Source organism: Anneissia japonica, unplaced genomic scaffold (genome assembly GCF_011630105.1).
Source record: "Anneissia japonica isolate Jap-2015-1 unplaced genomic scaffold, ASM1163010v1 scaffold287727_len1644234_cov201, whole genome shotgun sequence".
In the NCBI taxonomy this organism is placed as follows: domain Eukaryota; kingdom Metazoa; phylum Echinodermata; class Crinoidea; order Comatulida; family Comatulidae; genus Anneissia; species Anneissia japonica.
In genome coordinates this window covers 876,342-903,075 of record NW_022713615.1, presented here as the reverse complement: position 1 = coordinate 903,075, position 26,734 = coordinate 876,342, and the positions used below count along the sequence as shown (strand labels likewise).

General features: G+C 34.5%; 3 protein-coding genes across 4 annotated transcripts; 2 read left to right on the top strand and 1 right to left on the bottom strand.

Moving 5' to 3' along the window:
* Window positions 1–675: 675 nt before the first annotated feature.
* On the bottom strand, window positions 676–9,324 carry LOC117108561 (muscarinic acetylcholine receptor M1-like). Of its 2 annotated transcripts, XM_033250608.1 has the most exons (3): window positions 8,936–9,324; window positions 5,183–5,378; window positions 676–2,498 (listed from the first exon to the last, which is right to left on the bottom strand). In XM_033250608.1, the coding sequence occupies exon 3, from the start codon at window positions 2,477–2,479 to the stop codon at window positions 1,289–1,291; it is 1,191 nt and encodes a 396-aa protein (XP_033106499.1). In that variant the 5' UTR covers window positions 2,480–2,498; window positions 5,183–5,378; window positions 8,936–9,324; the 3' UTR covers window positions 676–1,288. The 2 variants fall into 2 exon arrangements, with proteins under 2 accessions (XP_033106499.1, XP_033106500.1); XM_033250609.1 differs by lacking the exons at window positions 5,183–5,378; window positions 8,936–9,324 and adding an exon at window positions 2,700–2,821.
* Window positions 3,772–15,938, top strand: LOC117108542 (homeobox protein ceh-37-like). The gene is made up of 3 exons (XM_033250586.1): window positions 3,772–3,820; window positions 13,315–13,475; window positions 14,154–15,938. Exons 1-3 carry the CDS (start codon window positions 3,772–3,774, stop codon window positions 15,006–15,008), a joined length of 1,065 nt encoding a protein of 354 aa, XP_033106477.1. The 3' UTR covers window positions 15,009–15,938.
* Window positions 15,939–16,321: 383 nt separating this feature from the next.
* On the top strand, window positions 16,322–26,191 carry LOC117108560 (F-box only protein 7-like). Its single transcript, XM_033250606.1, has 9 exons — window positions 16,322–16,504; window positions 18,796–19,255; window positions 19,961–20,129; window positions 20,429–20,506; window positions 21,217–21,306; window positions 21,573–21,625; window positions 22,026–22,184; window positions 23,292–23,443; window positions 24,925–26,191. The coding sequence occupies exons 1-9, from the start codon at window positions 16,401–16,403 to the stop codon at window positions 25,136–25,138; spliced, it is 1,479 nt and encodes a 492-aa protein (XP_033106497.1). The 5' UTR covers window positions 16,322–16,400; the 3' UTR covers window positions 25,139–26,191.
* The last annotated feature ends 543 nt before the right edge of the window (window positions 26,192–26,734 follow it).

Sequence of the window (26,734 nt, the reverse complement as noted above, 5' to 3'; positions counted from 1 at the left end):
TCGTGAGTATTTTAAGTCAAACAGAATTTACTGCATAGATTAATACCAAAATGTATTGTAGAAATTCAACTCTCATATTATGGAAATGAGCAATTTTTGTTAAATAAGAGCCATACAAATAGAAACATTGGTTGATTTTAGGTAAGAATACATTAGTTGACACGGTAAATACATTGTTATTTGGTTAGTAGTGTGGTAGCTTAGGTTGACTGAACAAACAAGACAACGACAACCATAACGTTCCAGGTTCTTTTAATCGCCAATGTTACGAGATTCACGATTACCAATATCAATCATCTGTCGATGTGTACACATCGGCACAACAACAACAAAAAAGAAACCCTGTAAGACAGCAGAATTACAGTTTCAATACATACATCATTATTAACATACCTGTAAACTTATTCAATTAAGTTTACGTTGCCAAACCGGCAAACCGTACAGTAACGGTGTTCAACAGTTAGCAACGACGTGAAAACCACTATGACTATGTTCTCACACGGCAGCTAACGGTTAGCATGATCCAGATCCTGCTAACCGTTAGCTGCCGTGCGTCCATGCGAGAAAATCCCGAACTGGATACGAATTACTGGCCAATAAGAAACTGGAAATTGTAAACGCGTACGTGTGATTGGTTGATGATAGAAACGCTCTCAACTTGCTAACCGATAGCGCTTGCTAACCGCTAGCGTATCCGGACACCGCTAACGGTTAGCGCTAACCGATCGGGCGTTCTCACGCAGGTGCTAACGGTTAGCTCCCGATCCGGATACTAGGGCTCTCGTGAGAACCAGGCTTACATATACCCAGACAAGCAAGATCATTACGCGCATACAGTATTACGTAACATTCAGACAGCTTAATTAAGTACCTGGATGCAATACTTTGCGGTGCAAATACGACGCGCCAAGAAAGAGGTCGACACGTTCATTCGCCCTTCCACAGTAGTATTATTCAAAGAATAATTAATATTCACACTTTATTTTAATCAAACAGAATTTACTGCCGCCTAGGATAAAATACCATAATGTATTGTAAAAATTCAACTCTATTTTTATGGAAAATGAGCAATTTTGGTTAATAACGGCCATACAGACAGAAATATTGGTTAAAGAAAACCTTGTATGTTCTTTTAAATAGTTGTACAGTAGTTGTCGAATGCTTCTACCCAATAACTTTTAAGTGGCACTGATTCGGAATCCACTTTGCCTTTACCAATGAGCTCCTGGGAATTGTAAAACAAAACTTAAAAGATAATTAATCCAACTACACATTTTTAATAGTTATTTTAACTCCGGGCCTCTAATTTAAGCGTTCGTGAATGGTTACAGGAGGTATGTTTTCCTGTTGTTGCATTCCGTCTGCAGAAAATAATTCTCGCAAATGTTTGCCGAAATTGATTGTTCGTAGCGGCGTATAGAATCGGATTGATTGCTGAGTTGAGCCACAGAAGGTAGTTTACGAACTCCCAAACAAAATCGCTTATATTGGGTGTATCGATTATTATGGTTATATTAAATGGCAGCCAGCAGATTACAAATGCTGTGACAAGTGCAGCCAGTGTAATGGCCGCTTTCCGCGTCTGCGACCCTCGATTCGTGCCTTGAATTCTCCGGAACGACGACAGTTTACACGGCTTTTTATTTGATTCTATATTCTTTTGACCCCAGTTTGGATCCTTCTGGTCAGTTTTACAGTTGTCTTTAGTTGTTTTACTTTTAATTTTGCAATTTGTTCCGCGTTGGAGATTCTTTCCTGATGACCACCTAAATACTTCAATAAACACATTAACGTTTAAATATACAAGTAAAACAAAAGGAAGGACGAATTCTATGGTGATCGACGTGTAAACAAATATCTCATTATCTATGCCTTCAACCTCACAGTCTTCACTGTAGTCAATATTATTCTCCCCTGTTATAAGCTCCCAGAATAAAATACTCAACGCATAAAATATACCGAAGAACAAGACAAGGCAAAGCGATAAAGCAAACGCTTTCCGATGCGTCATAAACGCGTTGTAGCTAAGATGTTTCTTAACCATCCAATAGCGATCTAGACTTAGCAGGATGATGCAGCCAGCCGAAACTGCGCATGCAGTATAGTCGAAAAACAAGTATGATTTGCAAAATATTTCACCAAAAGCCCAGTAACCGTACTGTATTTCGAGGTTGCTCGATGGGAGCGACACAATACCAATCGTCAGATCCGCCAATGAAAGAGTCAAAATAAACACGTTCGCGGGTTTGGAACGAATTTTCCGGTTGATGGCGAAAGAAAGCAACACTAGACAGTTACCAAAAATTGTCGCTGAAGTTATTATCCAACATATGATTAATCCAAAGATAAGAAACCCCTTATTTTTAGGATCATCGTAGCAGTCCAAGATCCCTGATGACGTCATAGAATTATCAGTGTAATTAGATGTGCACATCTCGGTGTCTGTGCTCATTATGTAATTCTTATCCATTGAATCCATCTCTGAAATTCACATATTCCTTAAGAAAATGAAAAAGGCATAAAATTACTACTAAGATTAAATATTATTACCGTTTTTTTTTAAATTGAAGTCTCATACTGAAAATAAAATAATAATTAACAATAAAATAAAGTCAATAATAAGAATATTGAAATTATTTTATTGGTTTTCAAATATCAAAAATCGGTCAATATTTAAACCGTATAATCTTCCAACTTACGCAAACGTTAAACAATTTAAACAAACGCGGGCGCTGTGAACGTCACTTTGTGATCCCTTGACAGTAAATACGTTGCCACTCATAGGCCTACAGCTACAAATTGCTGTGGATATTAATATTCATCAATTACCTCTGACATAATGAATCTATCCAACGTATGAAACTCAACCATGATGACCAAATGCCAAACACACATCAAATATTCGTAAATTCATATATTATCTTAACTTGAGAGGCAAATAGTATTGTATTTTTATTTATTACACCAAGTCAGATCGTACTAAAAAATAAAATAATAATAACAATAAGAAGAATATTAGAATTATTTATTTAGTTTTCAATTATCAAAGAATCGTCAATATTTAAACCGTATAATCTTCCAACTTACGCAAACGTTAAACAACTTAAGCAAACGCGGGCGTTGTGAACGTCACGTTGTGATCACTTGGTGTTAATAATTATGCTTCTATTGACACACATACAGCTACTATTATATATACAATTTGCTGTGGATATTAATATGCATGAAATTACCTCTGACACACTAAACTAATCCAACGTATCAAACTCAAACCATGATGACCAAACACACATAAAATATTCGTAAATTCGTATATTATCTTAACTTCAGAGGTAAAAAAATATTGTTTTTTTATTACACCAACTCAGAAATGGTTTCCGACAGGGCTGCCTAATTTTCAAAATGAGAAAAGAACAACAGGAACCAATCAAGACAAATATCAAAGGGTGTTTAGAAAACGAGGAGCATAGATGATTAAATTAGTGGGGAATTAACGTATTTTTGTGTGAATTGAATATATGTCTCTTGAGAATAATAGACGTGAATATTGTGTATGGCAGTTGTTATAGCTGCACTGATTTCGTTAAAATTTTTAATAATTTAGGCCTACTCTATAGAGAAAAGTTAGGTTCCTTAGCAAATGATTTGATGTGTGTTAATAATCATCAACAAACAATGTAGTTGCTACTAAAATGTGGGTAACAGCGAAAATGAAACACGTGAATTAGGCCTACTGGTAAGAAACCAGGAGCAAACTTCTTCTTGTACGATATGTCTGAAACCGACATTCTTGATATACCGATAAAAAGATCTGGTGTTGGTACGATGTGTGTTAGTTACGATGTCATCAATAAATAATTGTTCCTATATGTCTTTGAAATTAGGCCTATATCATCTGTACATCTTTCCTGACAATTAAATGTGGCTAAAATTAAGTTAAAACTGCTCAAGACATTTAAAAAGATAAACTCGTAATTTCCTCAAGGGCTTCCATTGATTTATCTGGAGTATACTATTCAATGCCTGAGTTTAAGGCTCTGTCCACATTATCAAATTTTCTTTGACAAAAAAAACACTGCTATATGCCCATATATAGTCATGATGTGCCTATATATGGTCATGGTGTGATGTCATCATGACCATAAATAGGCATATCCCATGTTTTTGTCAAACACAATTTGATAGTCTGGACAGGGCTTAGACATGCCTACCGACTCGATACCAATTGTTTCAAGTTTGCTTAGTTTTATTACTAGGCCTATTTATATACTATTTCCTCATTCGTAAACAACGTAAAAACCTACTGCCAAAGCCCTAAAGGAATTTATATCCTTCCCACCGTTCTTCCATGGAGGTAATGGAGGAAATTCCTCCATGGTTCTTCCGACTACTGTTCGAATGCTCTACCAAATAACAGAAATACTAAATACTAATTATGGAATGATAATGATATAGATATACACAGTGTAACAGTCTGATAACAATCCTTGCATCAATTCCATCAAAATGATTATGACATTCACCACTATAGCTCTGTCCACACTATCAAATTTTCTTTGAGAAAAAACTATTGTATGCCCATATATAGTCATGATGTGCCTATATATGGTCATGATGTGCCTATTTATGGTCATGATATGATGTCATCATGACCACATTTAGGCATGTCACATGTTTTTGTCAAACACAATTTGATAGTCTGGACAGGGCTTAGACATGCCTACCGACTCGATACCAATTGTTTCAAGTTTGCTTAGTTTTATTACTAGGCCTATTTATATACTATTTCCTCATTCGTAAACAACGTGAAGATAATTTTAACCGAACACTGAATACAGTACCTGTGTCCCACGGAAGATAAAAGAAAAAGATAGGCCTAACTAATTGTTTTAGTAAAAACCTACTGCCAAAGCCCTAAAGGAATTTATATCCTTCCCACCGTTCTTCCATGGAGGTAATGGAGGAAATTCCTCCATGCTTCTTCCGACTACTGTTCGAATGCTCTACCACGCTACGAAGCAAACTGCTTATTTTTTATTCTCGCTATCTTAGTGCACTACATGTCGGGGCGTAAGCCACTTTGTATTTTTTAAGACTGGCTATTTTCTCAAGGTATTACGTTTTTTTTTTTTTTTTTAATTATTCTATTTTAATATATGAAGTCAAATGACGTTCGACTTACCTTCAAGTCTGAAAAGGTTTGAATGATACTATTCTGCTCTGCTGTAGTTCTGCAATAATAATACAAAAGAGGTTTTTTCTGGACCGGCGTTGCTAGTACGTCATCTGTTAATCGTCGGATGTAGGGCAGTATACAGTGTATCCTTCGTGGTTGAGCCCAATCTCAGTTTGCGACCAATCAGAATGCGGTATTAGTCCTAGGTTAGAATAGATCACTTTAATTGTGGTTACTGGCGTTTTCACAAAAGGTATATACAATGATCAAACTTACTACATTACTACAGTAGTATTATATTTCAATGCAAAAACACAATACTACATTACTATAACTATAGGCTACAACAAACAGGTAATGATATCCAATATAGCAACCTCTACATTATTGAGCAATTAGATCAATAATTATAAAATTATAATTGTAATGCTGTAGGCCTAATAAAATTTAAAGGTACTATAATATGAATATCTCTAACTAAAATTAATATCCGAAATGTAATTTCAGTAGGTTATTTCCTTCATTACCAGTAGAGAGTTATTATCTGCTAAATTATACACTGTTTGAATATTTATTTAAAACTATAGAATAACTAAATAATTAGAATGGCAGAACGGAAGCTGTTGGTGAGGAGACAATAAGAGACGGTTACGGTGGTTTTGCAGCTTTGCAAAGAGGATTATAATGTCGAAAGAAAATGTTTAACTAAATGTTTACTATACACTAAACCTAAAAACAAGCGTTTACCATATTTGACTGTGAGGTACATCAGGACTGAGAATTGAAGTATTTTAAGTATGTACTTTAAAACAAGTGTATCTAAGAATGTGGAACGATAAGGAGACTACTAAAAAGATTAAAGTCCAATAAATCGAAATTAAAGGTGCCACTACCAGCATGGCATAATTACAGAAAATAGAATTAACACATCAAAGTGAACCTGATAAGTAAAGAAAATAATTATTGAGAATAAATTAGAATTAATCAGAAATACGTGAGACAACTATATAATAGTTGATTATTACTAGACTATTAAATAAATAGGCCTATTGAAATTTGTAGTACTGTATCTTGAAGACTACTTGTACTTAACATGACGCAAGAAAGCGATATAAATGCCATATAAAGTAGTGTTTAAAGTGTTGACTTTTCCATTAAATGTAATATTTTTAACACAATATCGAATGCTTATCGTTTTATTATGAGGGCAGCACTCATTATTATGGCTGTCGTTGCCCTTTCTTCCGTCGTTAAGGAAGAAAACCTTGCATGTGAACCTCAAAACTATCAGGGGAGGATTTATTTCCCGGAGGCATGCCCTCGGACCTTCTAGGGTAGTGTTGCTTCTCGATCGCGTTTGCGCTTATTGGATTTATGTCTTATTTCTAATGCTTATTGTAACATTTTTAACTACTATATTCTTGGAACTTCAGGTAATGTCGAACCTAGCCTACTATAGGTCTGAAGTTGAAGATACTATAGACATCTCATCGACAGTACCAGTGGACTGAAAGTTTTTTGTACGATAAATTTATTTGTTAATAAATGGAATAAACTGCCTGGAACTATCCAGAACATTTCAAGAATTTCGTATTTAAATTAAAAGCTAAAAAATAGCTCTCTATTAAGTAATTTTGTTTAAGATATACATATATCTATATATCACCTTCAGTATTTTTTAAACTTGCAAAAAACTTTTAAAATATTTCTCAACGAAAATGTTGAGATTCATTAAATCCGATTGTGTTTATATATCTTTTTAATTCTGATTTGTTTACATCGTATGTAACTTGGTAATTATTTTAATTTTTAAATTTTATATATTTTTTTTAAATGATACTGTAGGCCTATATTTATTGTGTTGTATTCTTTCTCTTTTGAGTGCTGCCTCGGAGTACCCCCCATGACAGTAGTACGTTTGCTTGCTTTTGGTCATCCTGGGTTGGCAGCACTCTTTGTTTTTATAGTTCTTGTAATTTTTTATGTTTGTATTTTTGTGTACGAAATTTAACCCACAATAAATTTGAATTGAATTGAACTGAATTGTAATACTCTTTAAAGAATTTAGTAGCTGAGCAGTTTTAGCCTAACGGTAATTTTATTATTTATGAATAATCTCTGAAAATGATTTATTTAGGGCCCCAATGAAAATAAGCACAAGAAGCAGGAATTACTTCTTTATATTAAATTGCTCGTTGTATTTTTTATTGTGAAGTAGGCCTTTCACGTATCCTATCAATAAACATTGTATATCATTTTAGTTGAAAGGTCTATATTTTTCTACCGTCGGCGGCTCCTTTTTCGCTAGCAGTCTCCTATATTGTGGATGCAATGCAATACATTTTAGGCTCTACTCAGATTAGGCAAAACCTGAGTGTTTTCTTTTCTGCGAAATTACCGATCAAGTGTTTCGGGGATAAATAATCGTTCGACCTTGTGTCCACATAAATCAAAATTTCAACCACCCTTTATAAGCCTTCATTCTTTCCGCTCTGTTTTGTTATGAAGGGTTTCCTGTTTTCTTGTCACAGCCCATGGTATTTACAGTATACCACTCATAAAATCACGGGAAGAAATATCAATAACAAAAGAGGAAGTACTATAACACGGCCTCCTAGCTTTGGTGAATAAAATGTTGACATAGGCGAAAGATACAATCTTTTTTATTTTTTTTTAAATTTTTTTTTTATATTGCGGATGTATATAAATGAAGCATAGACTATTAATTATAAATATTTAAAAAATAATCAAACACAACCTTCAACCCGTGAGATTCGAACACTGGACTCTTTCATCGTCAAACGTCATACACGGTCACCACCCAATATGAGTGCATGTCGAACGTAAATCGTGCGACTTATGGCCTACTCTTTTTTCTTTATAAGAACCATTAAAATTTAGCCCAGGCTCAGTGTTCTTATTTTTTAGCCGATTTCAGGCTCAAAATGTTCTTATTCCGTTCTTATTTTACATACTTCCCAAAGATAGAATATTATTACTGTACAGCGGTATATTGCTGTACTGCATATTTTAGGGTATTACATAAACATGCCTACTGCACATTAGGTGCAGATAAGATTTGTTGGTTTTTCTATAAAAATCTCTTCTAACATTTTATCTCAGCCTCAATTTTTGTTCTTAATTTTCAAGCAATTTCAGCCTCAGTGTTCTTATAAAATGTGTTCTTATAAAATATAAAGTATACATTGCGTTTTTTAAAGGGTTTCCGGTTCTTTTGTCACAGCTGGTATTCACAGTACAGTATACTCATACATAAAATCACGAGGAGAAATATTTAAAACAAAAGAGGAGATACTAGTCCTATAACCCGGGTTCCGTTCCGTTTCTAGACGCCTATAACTCGGCTTCCTCAATTTGGTAAATTAAACGTTGACATATAGGCGAAAGATACTATCTTTTTAATGTGTTTCTTGTTATCATTTTCAGAGTTTAGATAGGAACAATTTCATGGTTTACATTTTTTTGATAAGGTGCAATTTTTAATTCACATTTGAAGTCTGACTACCAAATTCCTTTAGTTGGTGCCAAATATTTCCTACTGGAAATTGGCTAATACAGTATATTTATTTATTTTTTTTTATATTGCGGATGTATATAAATGGAGCACAGCCTATTAATGAAACGTAACAGGAAAATCTGACAAATATGAAAACAAAATCAATTAACCACGACCTTCAACCCGTGGAATTCGAACGCTGGACACCACGTATGTCGAACATAAACATTAGGCCTACTTACTTATCCGCTCAATACAATCTCGGATCCCGATGAACGATGGACTTGTAGATGGTTCTGTCTTCCATTGTAGGCCTACTTTGATTTTCATGGATGTTTTTCAGCCCAGCATCCTGTTTCATGTCCACAAAGGTAATGGCTGGTCGGCTTCTCCCTCTTGTGCGACGTGAGACATAACTTCCTCATAATATATGATGGCTTATCATAAAATCTCGAATAAGCCCTGGGCTCTTTCTTCCCCCACCCCCCCCCCTCCCAAACTTCGGATGGGCTTCTTTTTGACTAGCTACTTTTGCAAAGTAAAGAAGGGTGGGGGGGGGGCTTCTATTCAAAATGAATGCTGTAAATGAATTACTACTATAAAAACAATATGGCCACTGTAGCAGTCTACACCATGGCGTGTACCGTATTAACCGGCATTAAATCACCTAAACTACTGTGTAACCCAAGAGTGTTTTTAATTTATTTTCTTTGAAATTCATGTACAGTAGGTACTGTACTATTTCGGACGAAGCCCATGGGCTTCTTTTCGAGAGATGGGCTTTTTTTAAGGCTGCGTTGCAAACTAAAGTGAGGGCGGGCTTCAATTCGAGATGGACATATCCTGGAGATTAACCCATTGGGATATATTCGAGATTTTACGGTACATTGACACAGTATATAAGCCTATACTGTACATAATTGTTACATCATTGTTCATAAACGGATTTTTTTTTTTTTCAAAAAATGCATTTTCAATCTAATAGGCATATATGTAACATGAGAAAAACATGAAAATTAATTTCAAATAAACTGCGGCAAATTGACCATCTCATTTTGTAGTTTGATTAAATAGATATTGCCTATGCACCACCACTATTAATGTTGATTAATCATTTTTATCATATAATTCTTTAGTAATATTATTGCAGAGTAATAATACATTTTCAAGTCATCTGTCTCATGCACTATCAGTTTGTCACGCTACTGTATTTTATTGATGATGATGTATAAATTGATCGGTATAGGCCTATATATCACGATTATTAGTATGTCTTGTCATCTTTTTTTTATTCATTTAGAATATGATTAATAACGCAGGCCCATAACTAGCTTTGGTAATGGGTGCGGGGAGGATCTTTTTCAATTTGAGTGGAACTTTAGGGGTCCAGGGGTTCTTTCGAAAAGTGTTGAAAACCATGACCGCCACCTTTAAAATAAAATGCTATTGTGGTGTTTTTAAGCTGCTTTCAAAAGTATCATTTTCGGGAATAAACATTGAATCGATTTGATATGCAGTGGCGGATCCAGGAATTCGAAATAGAGGTGGCCCAGGGAGGGACTTTTACAGATGGGAGCCACCTCAGCCCCAAACGGGGCAGAGGCAAGAAAATCTATGATGTTGGCACCAGATGGCCGGAAATGGCACTCTCGGATTATATTTTCCATTTTTTCTCAATTTTTGTTACAATTTTTGAAAAATGTTTAGGGGTACCAGACCGGTTCATACACCTCTCCTTGAATCCTCCCACTGGTATGTAGGCCTACAGATGTTGAAGAATCGGTGGTAGGCTATACCATGCAATTATGTTACTAGATCAAAGTAGTGCTCTTCGGATAGGATCACATAACCATACATTACAGTTTTTCATCGTGAACGAAAAAGTAGGCCTGTCTACGACAAATCATAAATAAGTTTTCATTTGAATTTATTCAACCACATGCATACATTAACACATAAAAATACAAAGGCGATGGCTTTTGAATCGTAAAAATAATCATCGGATAAAAACGACTGTCTTGATCAATGTTTATTGAACCAATTATGTATCCTTTGTCAATGCTCCAGTGCGGCAAAAAAAGAAACAAAATCCTAATTATATAAAGAACTATGAAATTGTTTTCTATTGGTCTATTAGAGTGTAACTCCCTATCCCCCGCCCCCTGTTTACGGGCCTCTAACGTCATAGCATAGTATGGACAAACAAATAAACAATTAATTAATACGGTAGTTACTCCACCCAAATTAGATAGTGTAATACCGTACATACTCTCCAAGTATAGAAATGCACGCCATCGTGTCGGGATTCCACCCAGTTATGCAAATGAATGTTATGTGATAGAAACCAACAACAGAAATTACCATTTGATATCAAACTACTTTCTAATTTGTAAAATAAAGTAAAATAAAAGCCGTTTACCATGTTTAATCGTTATGAATAAATTGATTTGTATTTAGGCCTATGTGTTCTTTAATAATTAATTATTGATTGTTCAATTAAATCTTTTATATTTTATGAACTTTCTTGATGTTTTATTGTATGTCTTTCTATCAGTATATTTTGTTATATTAATCATCACGGACTGAATGAAAAACAACAGTCTATTCTTTTTGTTCTAATTAATCTAATTGATACCTTACTTAAACAATAATTCTGAAAAGGAGAGTAGTTTTTAGGTATAGTGATTTGTCCCAAAGAATGGTTGGAAAAATAGCCTTTAAAGCAGCATTTGGCAGCAGAAAATAATCCTCGCAAAGGTTTTCCCGAATTTATCATTCGGCATAGAGAATCGGATGATTTCCGAGTTCAGGTACATTCACACATGGAATAAGATAAGGTTATATGAGGTGATTTTTATCTACTTGAGTGTGATTTGTTTTGCTTCGAACATTTTCAGTGCAGGGTGTGGGGGGGGGGGGAAATAGACTGGGGTGAGGGCGTTATAACAAAGAATAAGTATTGTGTGTACGGTATAGTATATGGAACCCATAATATTATATTCTAAATAATAAGTATGCATTTTTTACACATCAAATTTCAAATCTCTTTCATATTGCTATATATAGGCAAGTTTTAATTTCATTTTCTATACAGTTCTATAATCATTATTCGTACAACTTTATTTTTAATTTGGCAAATATATTCTTAATATATGGGCGATCTGTAGCCCTATTTATATATTAAATATTTTAACATTGCCAATTTGATCCATGGTCTGTACTTTAAGTTTATAAATATATGGTCTGTTAAACCTATGTTATTAATGTGTTTTTGTTTTGTTTTGTTTTTGTTTTTTTGATGGGCAACCGTACCCACCATTGTTACGTACTCTTCCCTAAGTCTTCATGCGCGTGATGAGTAGAAGTTTACCCTCGTTAAAATACTGTAGTCAGGTTTCCTTATAAGATACTTGACGTGTAGATGAATATAGCAAACGATACCATAAATGACTATAGCATCATCAAAAAAATAAAAGAAGGCAATTAATGTTTACGTTATCGTCAATATGCTATACCTTTACTATTTCCGTTATCTTAAAACATAAAATATTTTAAACAATTAATAATTGTATATAATTTCATATAAGAGTAAAGAATGTATGTGGATGGAACAATACACATGTAAAAAGTAGCCTATATATACACTTAATGCTATAATAATATATACAGTATAACAGGTTCTGGTATTAGGATACATTTATCTTAATATTAAAATAAACAATTGATGTTTAATACAATTTAAGAGTAAAACATTGTTTGGATATAGTAGGAAAAACTAGCAATTATGTTTAAAGATGTAAAAAGCAACCTATATATTTATTATTATTCAAATAATGTTATAATATATATAATCTATTCATTCATAATACATTTATAACATGCATATATAGGCCTCTACTGGTTCATACACATGGGCCTATATGAATAGATTATTGGTGTATAATTATAATATGGTATAGGCCTATACCATTTCGTTCACTACCAGCCAATATATTTTTCTGTGCAAACCCCAATTAAAAGAAAAAATAAATAAGCTTAACAATACAGGGGATATGTAGTTGGGTATTATTACAACACCGTTTCGGCCTCTGATAATATTTAATAATAATATTTATTATAATAATTATAATGACAATTAATAATAATAATAATATATTTAGTTACAATTATAATTATATTATCATTTTGCTAACTTAAAAAAAAACAATTAAAGATACAATCGATTTGCACACAAACGTCAATCTTTATTTAACTAAACTTCGTTAAAATTTTCTTTCCTTTTCTAAATATTGTTTGGACTTCGATCTTACGAGTATAAGTTGTTCGTGGTCATGGTTTGACTGTAATTTATGGACATTATGGACTACTGTATCAGATGATCTTAAGGATGAGTTAATGGGTGACTCGTTGAAACCGTTTTTGCCTTCTCTGGGTTCCAATTTTCTTGATTCTATAATTTTATTCCATGTCTTTTTGACTGATTTATTGTAGGCCCTATGTTTTTTTGTTTTTTTTTAATCTTAACTTTATTGTAAGTATGATATAATTTGAAATAGGTTTGTAATTTTTGGTTTATACTATGACTGTCTCTTATACACATCTAGATGTGTATAAGAGACAGGGGATGGTCCACCGCGACATCGACGTCGTCGAAGTCGAATCAAGTTCACAGAAGAGCAGCTTAACCAACTCGAAATTTTCTACGAAAGTAATCGTTACCCAGACATAAATGTCAGAGAAGATATTGCTGACTGCATTGACATCAGTGAAGCACGAATCCAAGTAATGCTTTTTAGACAGACTTATTGTCTTATATTACTTTTGACCGACTTTTACATTTTACAATTTCCCCATTTTTTAGTTTTTATGCTATTTTTTATATATACAATTTTAACTTTTGTTAATTCATACGCAATTCAGTCAGGTGCTCACAATGTATACATTTTACTGTAAAGGTTGAATAAATATACCTTAAAAATGTTACTGTTTACAATCTTTAAAACCATTAAAATGAACAAAATGATTTCCAATGAGCTATATAGGGCATACAATTCAAATGAATTAATTCTAGCTACTTTTAAAAATATCATATTTCTTTTGCAAATTAACTAGTCCTTTAAAAGAGAGTAAAAGTAAATTTTAGACGATGTATATGTTGGTGGTACACGTCCCTTAATAGACTTGGTAAATAATACGGTTTTCACTGGCTCAAATATGTACCATTTTATTACTGGAAGTGGCTATTGTTACGCCAGTCTTAAACGATTTTTTATTGGGTGAATTAGGAATTTGTTTAAAGGCTTGTAACTATAGCCACTTTCCTAATTAATAGCCATTTTTTCCCGTCCTCCTAATATTTACATGATATATTGATTTTAAAAAGATTTTCGTCTTCTCATGTTTTAAGTGAAAAAATATCTTCCTCGCTCATACATTAAAACCTTTTTTTTTCTTTTATAGGTGTGGTTTCAAAATCGACGAGCACGTCAGCGCAGACAGCAAAAATGTTCTTCGAATTATACCAAAAATAACTCCAACAAAAGAGATGAACCAGAGCACCAACTGGAATCACCTTTGCCAACCGAAATCGTGACATCTACTTCTCCAACCTCAACCACGTCATCTACGCCAACGCACATAGTATCTCTGCCGTCAACTGCTATAAGATCAGATGGATGCAACGATACTAAAGCTAATTCTAATAAAAATGGCGCACCAATTACTGCATTGGTTATGTCAAAGTGTCCAAAATACGAACAGGTATCACCTTTACCAGTTGGATTTGTGACGTCTAATTCACCAAAGACAACCAAGCCATCCACGCCATCTTCCATCGTATCACTATCATCATCGAAAGAACGCAACGATACCAGCATTTTTTCTAGCAAAGAGGAACCAAATACTGAGTATTCGGTTAAGTCAACGTGCCAAAAACGCGAAGGGGCATCACCTTTCTCAGATGAAATCGTGACATCTACTTTACCAAAGTCTTCCACGCCAACGCCCATGGTATCTCTGCCATCAACTACTACAAGATCTACGCCGGGTGGACGCAATCTCTCTACTACAGCTGCTGGTAATAAGTATTATCATCTGCCGATGTATTCTTCTGCCAACGTCTTTGGTGGTGTTCCAGGTATTCCATTTTCATCGTATCCATTTCATCCATACTATCAGTGTCCAAGACGTGTGTTGACACCCTCTCCTTATATCTACATCCCAAGTATACCGTCATATCTCTCCCCTCAGCAAGTAGATGCAACTAAGCAGCCATTGAGACAACAATGGTACAATATGACAACCCACTTTGTGTAGCCCTGTAGTCTACAGTACGCGACAGCGCATGATAAGACGTGCATGTGTGGTGACATTTCTTGTGACGGACACTTTGTATTGTTATTTCATTAAATGTTGTTATTTTTTTGGAACGAACTAACGCTGGTCGATCCCTCTTACCACTTAAGATCACACATTAAAGCGTTGTAATATTAATAGGCATCTCATTCCAGTTATAAATTCACATATATTAACGTTGGGTGCATTTTGTAATGTGGTGATTTAATTGGTTTATACTATGATGACGCAACATCCAATAATTTAGATAATATTTAAACACAACATTAAAAATTTTAATATCTTATACTTTTGTATACGCAATTATAATACGATTAGAAATCGTAACGTGCCGTTAACAGACGTATATAATTCTTTTAGCATAGATCCCTTAAAAAGGCATTTAATAAGGCTGACAGGTAATTTAAATATCTTTATTAAGTTCTGTATATCATAGAATTGTTTCGGCCTGACTAGTGTCATTGGCAGTTGATAATTTATTTTATCCTTGTCCATATATAGTCATATCATGACTATATATCGGCATACAACATTCTTATGGCAATTAAAATTTTATAATATGGACAGAGCTTTGGAATATGCCATTCAAAGTTTTATTGAAAGGTTTTCGAGATTTTACCCCTTATTTTTAAGAATAAAACTTAGGAGAAAGGTGGATTATGTAGGCCTATGTTAAAATGTCTTTAATTCTTGCCAAACGCCAAACCTAATTGTTATTATGTCTTGATTAAATTTATTATTGTTTAATATTATATATGTTTTGTATTTAATCTTTATGAAACAAAACATGCACTAAGTGTATACAGATTGTACATAAATTCTTGTAGTGTGTTTGTATGTTTGTCAATATTTATTTTTGCATAATGAATAAATTTGTCGAATCTTTAAAAAGAAGTGTCCGTACTATTCATATATGATTGTCACCGTTATTCGAAATATTGTTTTTTTTTATTTTTTGACATAATAAGATATTTGTTTTAGAATATCCATGTTTATGGTTAAGAGGGTACTATAGACTGTGTTTCAGTCCCTGATTTTGTCTTAATCAATGAAAAATATTAAAATAAATCTATTTTATTGTAGCACCAATGGCGTTCCATATTACTTATAAATAGATTTATTTTTAAGAGTTTTCACTGATTAAAATATGAGAGATTGGAACCCAGTCTACCTTCAACCTAATTTCCATCTTGAAACTTTATTTGATCCAAATTCAACAACGTAACAAAAACAGACGCTGGAGGCGCTCTTGAGGCTGTCTAGGTTGAGGGCGCTATATCAATTATAGAAACACACGAAGTATAGCAAATAGAGTATTACCACTTTGTTGTTTTTACTACAAAAACAAAAAGTATGAAATTACAATTAAGATATGGGAAAGTTACTGAACGAGCGGAGTTAAATAGCGAAAATCCAACCTTAAAAATATTAAAGGAAGCTGCAGCGGCCTGCTTCAGGTAGACTTAATGTAGAGGCATTGATTTAGGCTTGGCTACACGGCACTATCCTAGAGAGAGAGACCTAGGCCTAGGCCTACCTATGCTAAGCCTAGCCTAGGACAGGCTAGCCCAGGTCAGGTTGGTTGGCTCACTCAGGCAGAGCGTGATGTGGGTTACATGGGTATGACTTGATCTAAATAAGAATAATAATTCTAGTTTAGGCCTAAACCAGCTAGGCCTAATTCCTGGTGCATTACTATAAGCTAACTAAAATAAGGTGCACTCAGATAGGGCCTAGGCTAGGCCTTCGCAAAATATGCTTAATTTAAGGGTAGGCTTATATTAGGCCTAGCCTACACCTAGGCCTACATCATTTTGAGTAAATTGTTTGGAGTTTTATTTAACTTTAGAAATGCCATTCATGCTGAATATGGAGGATATTTGTTGACAATATAGACTAGACGGGAACTAGTCAACTCTCCCTCCCCCCTCCCCCAGCAAACTCAAGGTTGGTACCATCAGTGGTGGCGCCAGCGGGGAAGGGGATTGTCCCATTGGACAGGCCTGGAACCCTGTCGTCAGACGCACGACTACTGGTAGGTCGAAGGATCAAAAATTGGAAAATTAATAATTTGCCTATCCATGTATTAATGACTGCCAAAATTGCTGTCTAAAAGCACATTTTGGATCACACTAAGCTGACAACTCTCCCTGTGAAGGTAGTTTAGTTTGTTTGCGATATATATTTTGATTGCATGTTTAAATGCTTAAATTAAATGGAGATAAAGTATAGTCAGTAGATTAGTTTGTCATACATGAAAATACCGTAAGAACACGCATAGACCTTTATTATTAATTTTTCAGAAGTTGATAAATATAACGATGTATGTAAACTTGACTTTTCATTTTTGGGAACTGCAAGAAGAAAAAGAAAATTGTTTTTTCAATGTTGAACACTACAAACTGTCTAAAAAGGCCTATCTAAAAAGGCATGCTAAAAGTATATTGAAATTAATTGTAATTTAAAGTTTTGGAACAATAACAATCGTAAAGAACTAAAATATTAATTATACTGAAAAAATACAAAAATGTATTATGTATAGTCAAGCATTGTAAAAAAAGACGAATTAATAAAATTAATACTAAGTATAACATAAATTAGACCACTGACATTTACGGTACATTTCCATTTCACCCACCTATGGTACCTACCTAACTAACAGATAGGTTATGGGTGAGTTTGTTAGAAGGAAATTGTGTATAGTCGGAGAAGCGAGTTTGCTAGGGGACGAGTTTGTTAGGGGGCGAGTTTGTTAGGGGGAAAGTTTGTAGTGGCAAGATTGTTGAGGCGAGTTTGTTAAGGGGCGAGTTTGTAAGGGGCGAGCTTGTCAATGGGGCAGAATTGTAAGGGCAAGTTTGCTAGTGGCGAGTTGACTGGTTCCCGCCTAGCCTATATTTTCAACAAAAATCCTCCATATTCAGGATGAATGGCATCTCAAAATTAAATAAACCTACAATCAGTTTACTCAAAATCAGATGTAGGCCTACAGTACACCTATACTGTACCGTCTGTGTGCGAATAATTGCCTCTTAATGTCACTGTAAATACAGGACATAATTACCATCAAAATGTGTTATTGCATGATCATAAAGACTTATTGATCCCAAACAGGTATTAAGAGAAATGAAATTCTACTGAAATAGATTAGTATGTGTTGAGAATGATGTTGCTTCCATTAGTTTTATTCCTTTCAGTCATTTGGCGGTGGGGCATTTATTTGAGGGAGGCGTTTATTTCAAATGAGGCTCTGGACGGGGAATTTATTCAAGTGGGTGCGAGTTGGTGTTTATTCAAAGCAGGGTGTTTATTTAATAAATATGATATCTTTTTACTGTGTGACAAAATAATTGGTTAATAAGATTTTTGAATGTTAATTCCAGGGGTGGAGGAAGTTTCTGCTTAGATATGGCTTGAATGCTAGTCAGAATATAGTCCTAGATGTTTGATCAAATGACTGGAGTAATGCCATTATGCAGTATATGACTGATATGTCTTAAGGCCAACTCAGACAGCGTTGCACGATGCAGCCCGACGTGATTTATCATCGGGGACAGTCTTGAGCCGTCGTGAGAAATATTAAACATGTTTAATATTCTACGACGCAAACCATCGCGTCTGCGTTTAACTCGCACAGACCCGACGTGACAACAAATCGCATCGAACGTCGTACAAAACACTGTCTGAGTTGGCCTTTGGTAGTTTCATACAATAAATAATTTTTGATTTTGATTTTTGTTTACCTTCCAAGGCTGCCCCCAGTGTCATTTTATCCAAGTCTAAATGGAAAAGATGAACTTAAAGGCGATGACAACACTTTGCTATCCTCTTTTGACATTGTTTCTGGCGATCGGATCTTCATTGTTGAAAGAAACCAAAGAAAACGAGAGGAGCCCATGCAGCAAAATTTCAAACCAGTGAGCGAAAAACAATCCAGAACATCAGAAATTCCATCAGTATCGTCATCTTCATCGAAAGAGGAAAAGATGGCGACTGACAAGAATCTGTCTGGAACAATTGATCCAGCTGCAAATGCTGATGGCCATTTTGAATGTATTTCCTTTGAACCAATGGTAATAAGGGACTCCACAGATGACTTACTGCCATTGAGGTTAAGAACTCTCTTTGAAAGTGAAATGCCACAGGACGAGCATGAGGTTTTAGTTTTGATTTGTCATGTTCTTCTTCTGGAAACAGGTTTCAATATCGAGGTATGTAATAAGATTATATAATATTTTATGGTAAAAACTTGTATCACACAATTTATATTCTTAATACAAGGACATATCAGGTGAGGTTCTACCTGCTACTGGTAACCATATAAACCAGTACTACCTGTTCATGGTCGGAAGGTGGGCGAATAAACCTGCTCACCCACCTAGGGAAACTCCGGTGAGGAAGTTGTGTGGACCCCTGGCGGGACTAAAAATTAGACCTGTTAATGCATAGATGGGTTCATCGAGGAACCAACAGGCATCCACCATTTCCCCTAGTGATGGGTAAGTGGTATGCCATTGCAGGCTCACTGTAAAAAAACAACACTTCAATAGCAGAATGATGACAGAAACAGGTGTGAAAATCAGTAACCCTTCGTAAGAGGGATAATGCTGAATTAAATAAATGATGATGATGATGTTTATAACATGATATCAAAAAATATTACAATAGTACAAGATGAAAATGTAAGTGAAATGAACTCATTTGTTTAAATAATGATAGGTTGCTGCCTGCATGGTAAAATCTAAAACCTAAGAAATTGATTCTTTATAAAGACTGAGACTTCCAAATAGACGCATATCAAGATAGATTGACAGTTTTGTTATTTTTTGAAATTTTTTAACAATTTCAATTTTTAATTAACTTTCTGAAAGACGTTTCAAATTGATTAAATCTATTTTGTCATATAATGAAACAAGGTAACTACTGCAAGTGGTGGAGAGAGCAATAGAGGGAATGAAGCCACTACATTATTAGCCAGTTGGAGGGATAAGGGAGCGTACAAACTCACATATTCACATGACCACTGTGAAGAAGCCACAATGACAATGGCGTGTGTTCCCATGTCAAGCTTACTGGTTGTACATGGTAAGTGCATCATACAGTAGGTCCATCAGTCTTGTTTCAGGTCTTATTGTATTGACTATTTAAATCATTGTTGGATGGCAAAAGCGATTGATTTTTTTGTGAATTGGCAAGGAAATGTGTCAGACTGATAAAGATTGCATTTAAATTGAGGTCACTAGAGAAGCCAGAAATATATACCACAAATTGATTATGGCTACACATTTCCGAACAAATCCTATGCAAACAAAAGTACAGAAAAAATGGTAACAACCATTCACAATCTAACAGTATGAAATGCAGTGTTAACTTTCTCTTCTCAGGTAAATTGACAGGTACGGGGAGTGCGGTTACACCCCTTCAGCTTCGATCTGCAGACTATATTGGTCAGGTTGTTCAAGGTACTGTATTATTGAAAGTTAATGAACATTTGATTTTTGTTGGGGTTTTTTTTTTTAACCCTCACTGTGAAAGTGGCTTGTTTCCTTAAACAAGACACTTTATTTACATTTGTCTGTCTACCCAGTAAATGAGTACTGGCATATGCTGTGAAGGGAGTGGAAAACCTCCTCAACAATCTTGCACAGTCTGGTCCAAATGTCATAAAAAAGAAAGATGTGCACTCTCGCTTCTGAGACCAAAGCTAAGGTGTCAACCTTTACCTACCATTTTTTTAAACATTTTTTTAATCTTTAATCTGCTGATTTTACACAGGATTATGTCCTCTTTAATTATCTTAAGTACTGTACTTCTTTAGGTGAAACAATGTGGGCAAAGTCACTGGAGGCTGGAATTTTTATTTTATTTATTTTTTATACCTTTATTCTGAATACAGCATAACATTCATGGATAATAACACAATAAAGTACCAAACAAGGCAAACTCATTTCTATTGTGGTCCAAAATAGATTACACCACAAATTGATGCCGTCTTCCTTGACTGGTAAAAAAAATAGCAAAAGGATCACAGTGGTTTTGCTCACATACACATAGTGATAAAACATCTGTTTTTATACACTGAGCCATCGTACCCTCTACTGGTCATTTTTATGATGTACATGTATGTTATTCTGTTACATTGATAATGAAAACGTTTCTTGTTCTGTTACAGGTTTTCCATCCACATGGAATCAGTTGGCATCCTTATCCCGGATCTTCAAGGATAAATTTGCTCATTCTGTCTTAGCTGCTATGAGGCAGAGTAAGTATCATTTCTATTTTAATAATTTGTATGTGAACAGTATTTTGGTCATTTTTGGTAGGCGAATGGAAAAATTACCATTGGTAATTGTTCCCATAATCAGCATATACCGAAAGAGAGCACCAACTCAACTTTAGGTTCATGAGCTTGATGTGATGTGTGTGAACACATTGAAATTTTGAACAGTGGATTAGCAGTCCACTTTTTATTGCTAATCCACAATTAGCAATCAGCAATATTCCTGACAATTTTCCCTTTTTTTTTAGAACTGAACTTACCTGTTCTGTATGGATTTCTTGCTCTCATGCCTGAGATTCAGGTAAGTATAGTAATCTTTTAATATTTGATGTACAATAGTAATATTTTTTTTTAATTTGTGTATTAAGATTAGCAGCTGTGCTTATATGGTAGCCAATAACAAGGAAAACGTGGGTATGAGTTGCCAATTCAATAACAAGTTGTAACAAGTTTGATCTCCTAAGATATTTTATAAATTTCATTACACAATGTCTTGGTTCCGGTCCCCTCAGAGCAGCCAATAACAAGGATGGAGTACTCTGGATATTTTCTTTTTTATCTAGCACATATGAAATCTCTTTAAATCTAAATAAATATTCATTTCATTTAAAGAATTGTACAATAACATTTTTCAAATTAATTGCCTTACAATATGTAATGATTCGTACAATAGATTTATTCTGCTTTTTATCTTCCACCAGCTGAAAATACTTAGTTTTCTCAACATGCCAGACCTTATCTCACTGTCTACTGTCTGCAAACATCTGTGCAGTCTTGCTAATGATAGCACCCTTTGGAAGCGATTAGTACTGAAGGACTTTAAAGTGAGCAAGACGACTACCACCGGAAATTGGAAACATGTAAGTGCACTATCAGTTAGCAACGTGATTAAGAGGGCCTCAATTGAATGTTCTGTCTTTCATTCTACCATACTAATTTCTTAAACCACCATTAGAGTCCAAAAAACAAAGTTTTCTCTATATCTTTAGTTTGTACTGTATAATATTAAATGGCCGACTTGATTGATTGATTGATTGATTGGTTTATTTATTACAATATACATTTGTAGCCCTTCTTGTTCAAATCAAATGAATAAACAAATCCAAATAAATTGTATTTACTCCGGAAATTTATTCAATCATCAATCTAGAAATCTAAAAACAGAATAATACGGTTTACGGTACTACTGTATTACAAGTGACTGTGACATCAGAAATCCCTTCAGCGAGTCCGGCGAATGCAACACCATAATTCGATGGCGACTTAAGCGCTAACATAGGCTCTTATTAAAACCGTGTCCCAGTGTGAAGAAAGCTATATACAGGACCGCCGAGAGCAGCTGCGGACCCCGGGGCATCTTCACTGCCAGGCCCGTTGGTCGGGGGTCTGGGTCGCCTAGGGCCCCAGCGGGATCAAGGATCTCTGGAGCTCCCCCCTCCGTGACGGAAGCTACGGCCTTTTAACAGATTAAAGGACTAATTTAATCGAATATAGAGTGCCTAATTTCACCAGGTCATAAAAAATAAAGTATAAATTTTGAAAGATTTAAGGGGTGGGGATGGGCCTCCCCTTCAATCCACCACTGCTGAATATTAATTCAGTATTTATTTAACTCTATCAGGTCTTCATATTTTCTTGTACTTGTATGTTAATTGACGATGTCCAGGGTCCAACCCTTGTATAATTATTAATTAATAACGTGAAGAATTTACTATTTGATACATTGTAAACCTAAAATTCTTGAGTAGTAGAAGTCATGAAAATACTCATGAAAAAGAATTAGAAGTGATTAATTACCAGCTTTCATAGATAAACGTTCAGCTTTATTTACAATTCTTGTTGGAAAAACACATGAATGGAATGGATGGAATGAATACTTTTAATAATTTTTATTTATTTATTTCATTTTATTATTTTTTACCTTGTTATTCTGGACCAACATGCTTTCTTATCTTTGTTCTTGGCAGCTCTACATTCAGAATTATCTTTACAAGCTGGAAATTGAGAGAACTAGACGAAGGACTTTGAATCAGGATGACCCTATTCGAGGGTTTCCTCCCACGTTTGGTTTAGTGCCACAATATCCGCAACCATTCCCAAATGCTTTCCCAGGAATCAGGTAAGTTGTTGATGTTTGTCTCCCTCTACTGGCTAGTGACAACTTTGTAATATTTATTTTTAAATGTAAAGTATTCCACAATGTTGAGCAGTAAGGCCATTTAAATTTGGGGCAGAAAATAATGACTAAATAAGATAAGTATGCATTAGATGCATACTTTGAAACTATTAAAACAATACATCGTATTTTACATGTATTATTATTACTTAAACACGTCTAACAGTCAGTGTTGTTCTTATTTTTAAAATTATGTTGTTATATATGCCTCAGTTTTCTTCCTTGCTATGAATGTTAGATTTGCCTTACTTGTGCCAGATTTCTTTCTAATATATCTTCTTTTTTTTGGTTCCAAAGATGTTGATAGAAATGATATTTCCATTTCTTGTTAGAAAGTTCTCCAGTAACACTATTATGTCTTTGATTCTGGTTTGATGTTAAATACCGCTTAAAGAAACCACCAAACACTTGTTGTCTTTATACATTAGATTCCAATGTTGATCTGTAACAATGTTGACTGCAAAATGAGATGTTTTTCCATGGATCTACATCAATTTTTTTAATTGTTCATGTGGAATATTTTGTTAAACATTAATGAGATACTTGCTTTTTGGTCTAATGAACAATTCATAAGTCACTAAAGTCATATAAAGATTAGTCTTTTATTCTACTAGGTACCATCCAAAATTTTACTTATTTGAAATAAGTCTTGCACTTTCATGAAGATTTGTGCAGTGGCAGGTTGTTATTCCATGTGAATGAAGTGAGGAGACTAGGGGCGGATTGCTATAAGCGGTCTTAACGCTTAGCCGGCTACAATTGTGACATTGCTACCAGTCTATGATTATAGACCATTGCTATACCGCAGTCTAACCAGTTAGCCATCTTAAACTTTAAAGCCGACTTAAAGGAGGCTTAAGACTGTCTTAAATCATTTTCATCATGGCCCTACAGGCATTCGACCTAGGCTTAGATCGTCAAAAAGCAAGAATCGAACAAGAAGTATTCCGCAAGCTTCTCAGCATTTGTAAAAACCAGTCCATGTTTATTAACGTTCATTTTGATATGTGTGCATGCAAGCATTATGTATATGTAACAGCACCCTCAATTTTATGTTACCAGGGTTTGCTTCGTTGCGTTTCAATACTCAAAGTGGTCTTAGCAAAGACAATTTTATAGCAATGGTCTTAGCAGAGTGACTTTAGTAAGACTGTGTAAGTGATAAACCAAGCTTTATTTGAGGAGTTAAGAGCGTTTTATAGCAATCCCCGCCCTAGGTGTATTTGCAGTCTTCAGTGAATAGTTTATTATTTATACCATTTACCATAAATACGCAATTCAGCACAATGAAATTGACGCTGCTAGTTATGGTTATTCTCCTACCTTTACCTTTTATGAATACTTTGCTTCTGTTCTGAATCTAATTAATATATAATTGATAATTGTTTATCTGTTGTTTGAGTAAATATCTATTTCCCTTACAGAGGTGGTGATTATGATCTCAACCCCTTTTCGCAAGCACCCAGTAGCCTCTTCAACCCACGAGGTATTGGCTCATTACCAAACGCGGGGTCCGTTCCCGGAGCAAGGTTTGACCCAGTTAGTCCGTTTAATGACCCATCGCATAGACCAGGACGAGGTGGAGGGCTGAGAGATACGTCACACAACAGATTAAACTTTGGTGGAGGGTTCTTTTAAGGTGAAAATTAAATGAATACCTGCGTTGGATTGCTATACGTGATCTATGATTGGTCTTAACGCTTAGTTGGCTGTATTTACAGACGATTGCTATTCCTATAAATATCAAATGATTTTCCTTCTCAAAAGTACATATAGCCACAACATGTATGACCCACAAAAATCAGTAATAACATGTGTTTGCTGTAAGAACAGCTATAGAAACTTTACTGTTTTTAGTTTTGCCAATGAGCTTTAAATGTGTGTGTGATAAGATTTTAAACATACAACAAGTATGCGCATTGGCAATCAAGGAGCATAGTTGCTATGGTGTGCTTATTTGTATTTTTATAATCAACGTGGTTATTATGACTACCTGTTTAAAACCAATTTATAGCAATCCACCCAAGGGCTTTTATCATTATTGATACACACTGTCTGATGGGCTAAATAAAATAACATTTAATATTTGAGTTGCTCTATTTTATTAAGTTATTAGTTTCAAGTTGGAAACCAGAGTATTATTAATGACACTGCTCCTGTATAGTGTTTTTTTGCGCACTGAGACCCTTGTAAGGGGCACTTTTTACAAATATTGTGAAATTATTTATTTTTTGTCTTGACTATCAAATTCTATTTTACAAAAACATGTGACATGCATAAATATGGTCACGATGACATCACATAATGACCATATATAGACACATCATGACTAAATATGGCCACACAGCAGTATTTTGTCAAAGAAAATTTGATAGTTTGGACAGAGCTTTAAATTGGCTGACCACCCATTTAAGTATTTTCTTAGTACTGTAGGTAATCTTTCAGACTTTAAAAAGTAAATCACAGAGCACAAAGTAACTTAACAATTTATATATTCTCTACGCATAACTTTATTTATACCATCATAACCATACTTACTACTTCTAATACTACTACTTTTAGGATAATGTTTTAGGCCTTTATCTTGCATAGTAAAAAAAAATTACAAACTTCTGCATTATTTAAACACATACTACATAATATGTAAGCTGTTGTTGATCAATCACTTAATAAATATAAAAAAAAACCAAATCTTTGCGTAGTTTTTATCTCTTCGGGATCTAGTGGTGACAAATACAAAAACAATCTATCTCACAACAAAGTGGTTTGATTTATGAAAACAAAATCTTAGGAATTTAGACAAATAGAAAGATTGATCTTTGGAAAAAGTAGGGAAGTTATTGAACTTTCATATAATTAGAGAAAAGAACATTGCATTGTACTGTGTGTCAAAAATCTATTCCATATAAAAACTATGAGTTACGTATACAAACATAGAACCGTGGAGCAATTAGAAAACCTTAGCCTTGTGTTCTTAGCTAAAAGAACCAACTTTTTGCCTTAGAGACATATATGTAGCATTGAAAAGTTCCATACTTTTTTTGATTAATGTATATGATATACATATAAGACTGTGTAACAGATATTTCGACTACTGTAGTCTTTGTCAACGCTTAACATAAACATGAGCGCAGATCATGGGGGACACATCCCCCACCTATTTTTAAGGGGAGGTCACCCCAAACTTTTCGACCGCAATGTAATTTCATAAGTCAAGAAGATGCCTGAAAATTG

What these genes read in the sequence shown, in the direction of transcription:
- LOC117108561 (XM_033250608.1), bottom strand. Translation starts at nt 2,479, where the DNA reads ATGGATTCAATGGATAAGAATTACATAATGAGCACAGACACCGAGATG.
- LOC117108542 (XM_033250586.1), top strand. Translation starts at nt 3,772, where the DNA reads ATGTCTGAAACCGACATTCTTGATATACCGATAAAAAGATCTGGTGTT. An exon ending in GATAAAAAGATCTGGTGTTG is followed by an intron (nt 3,821 to 13,314) that starts GTACGATGTGTG and finishes TATAAGAGACAG; the next exon opens with GGGATGGTCCACCGCGACAT. An exon ending in TCAGTGAAGCACGAATCCAA is followed by an intron (nt 13,476 to 14,153) that starts GTAATGCTTTTT and finishes TTTCTTTTATAG; the next exon opens with GTGTGGTTTCAAAATCGACG.
- LOC117108560 (XM_033250606.1), top strand. Translation starts at nt 16,401, where the DNA reads ATGAAATTACAATTAAGATATGGGAAAGTTACTGAACGAGCGGAGTTA. An exon ending in AAACAGGTTTCAATATCGAG is followed by an intron (nt 19,256 to 19,960) that starts GTATGTAATAAG and finishes TAATGAAACAAG; the next exon opens with GTAACTACTGCAAGTGGTGG. An exon ending in TATTGGTCAGGTTGTTCAAG is followed by an intron (nt 20,507 to 21,216) that starts GTACTGTATTAT and finishes GTTCTGTTACAG; the next exon opens with GTTTTCCATCCACATGGAAT.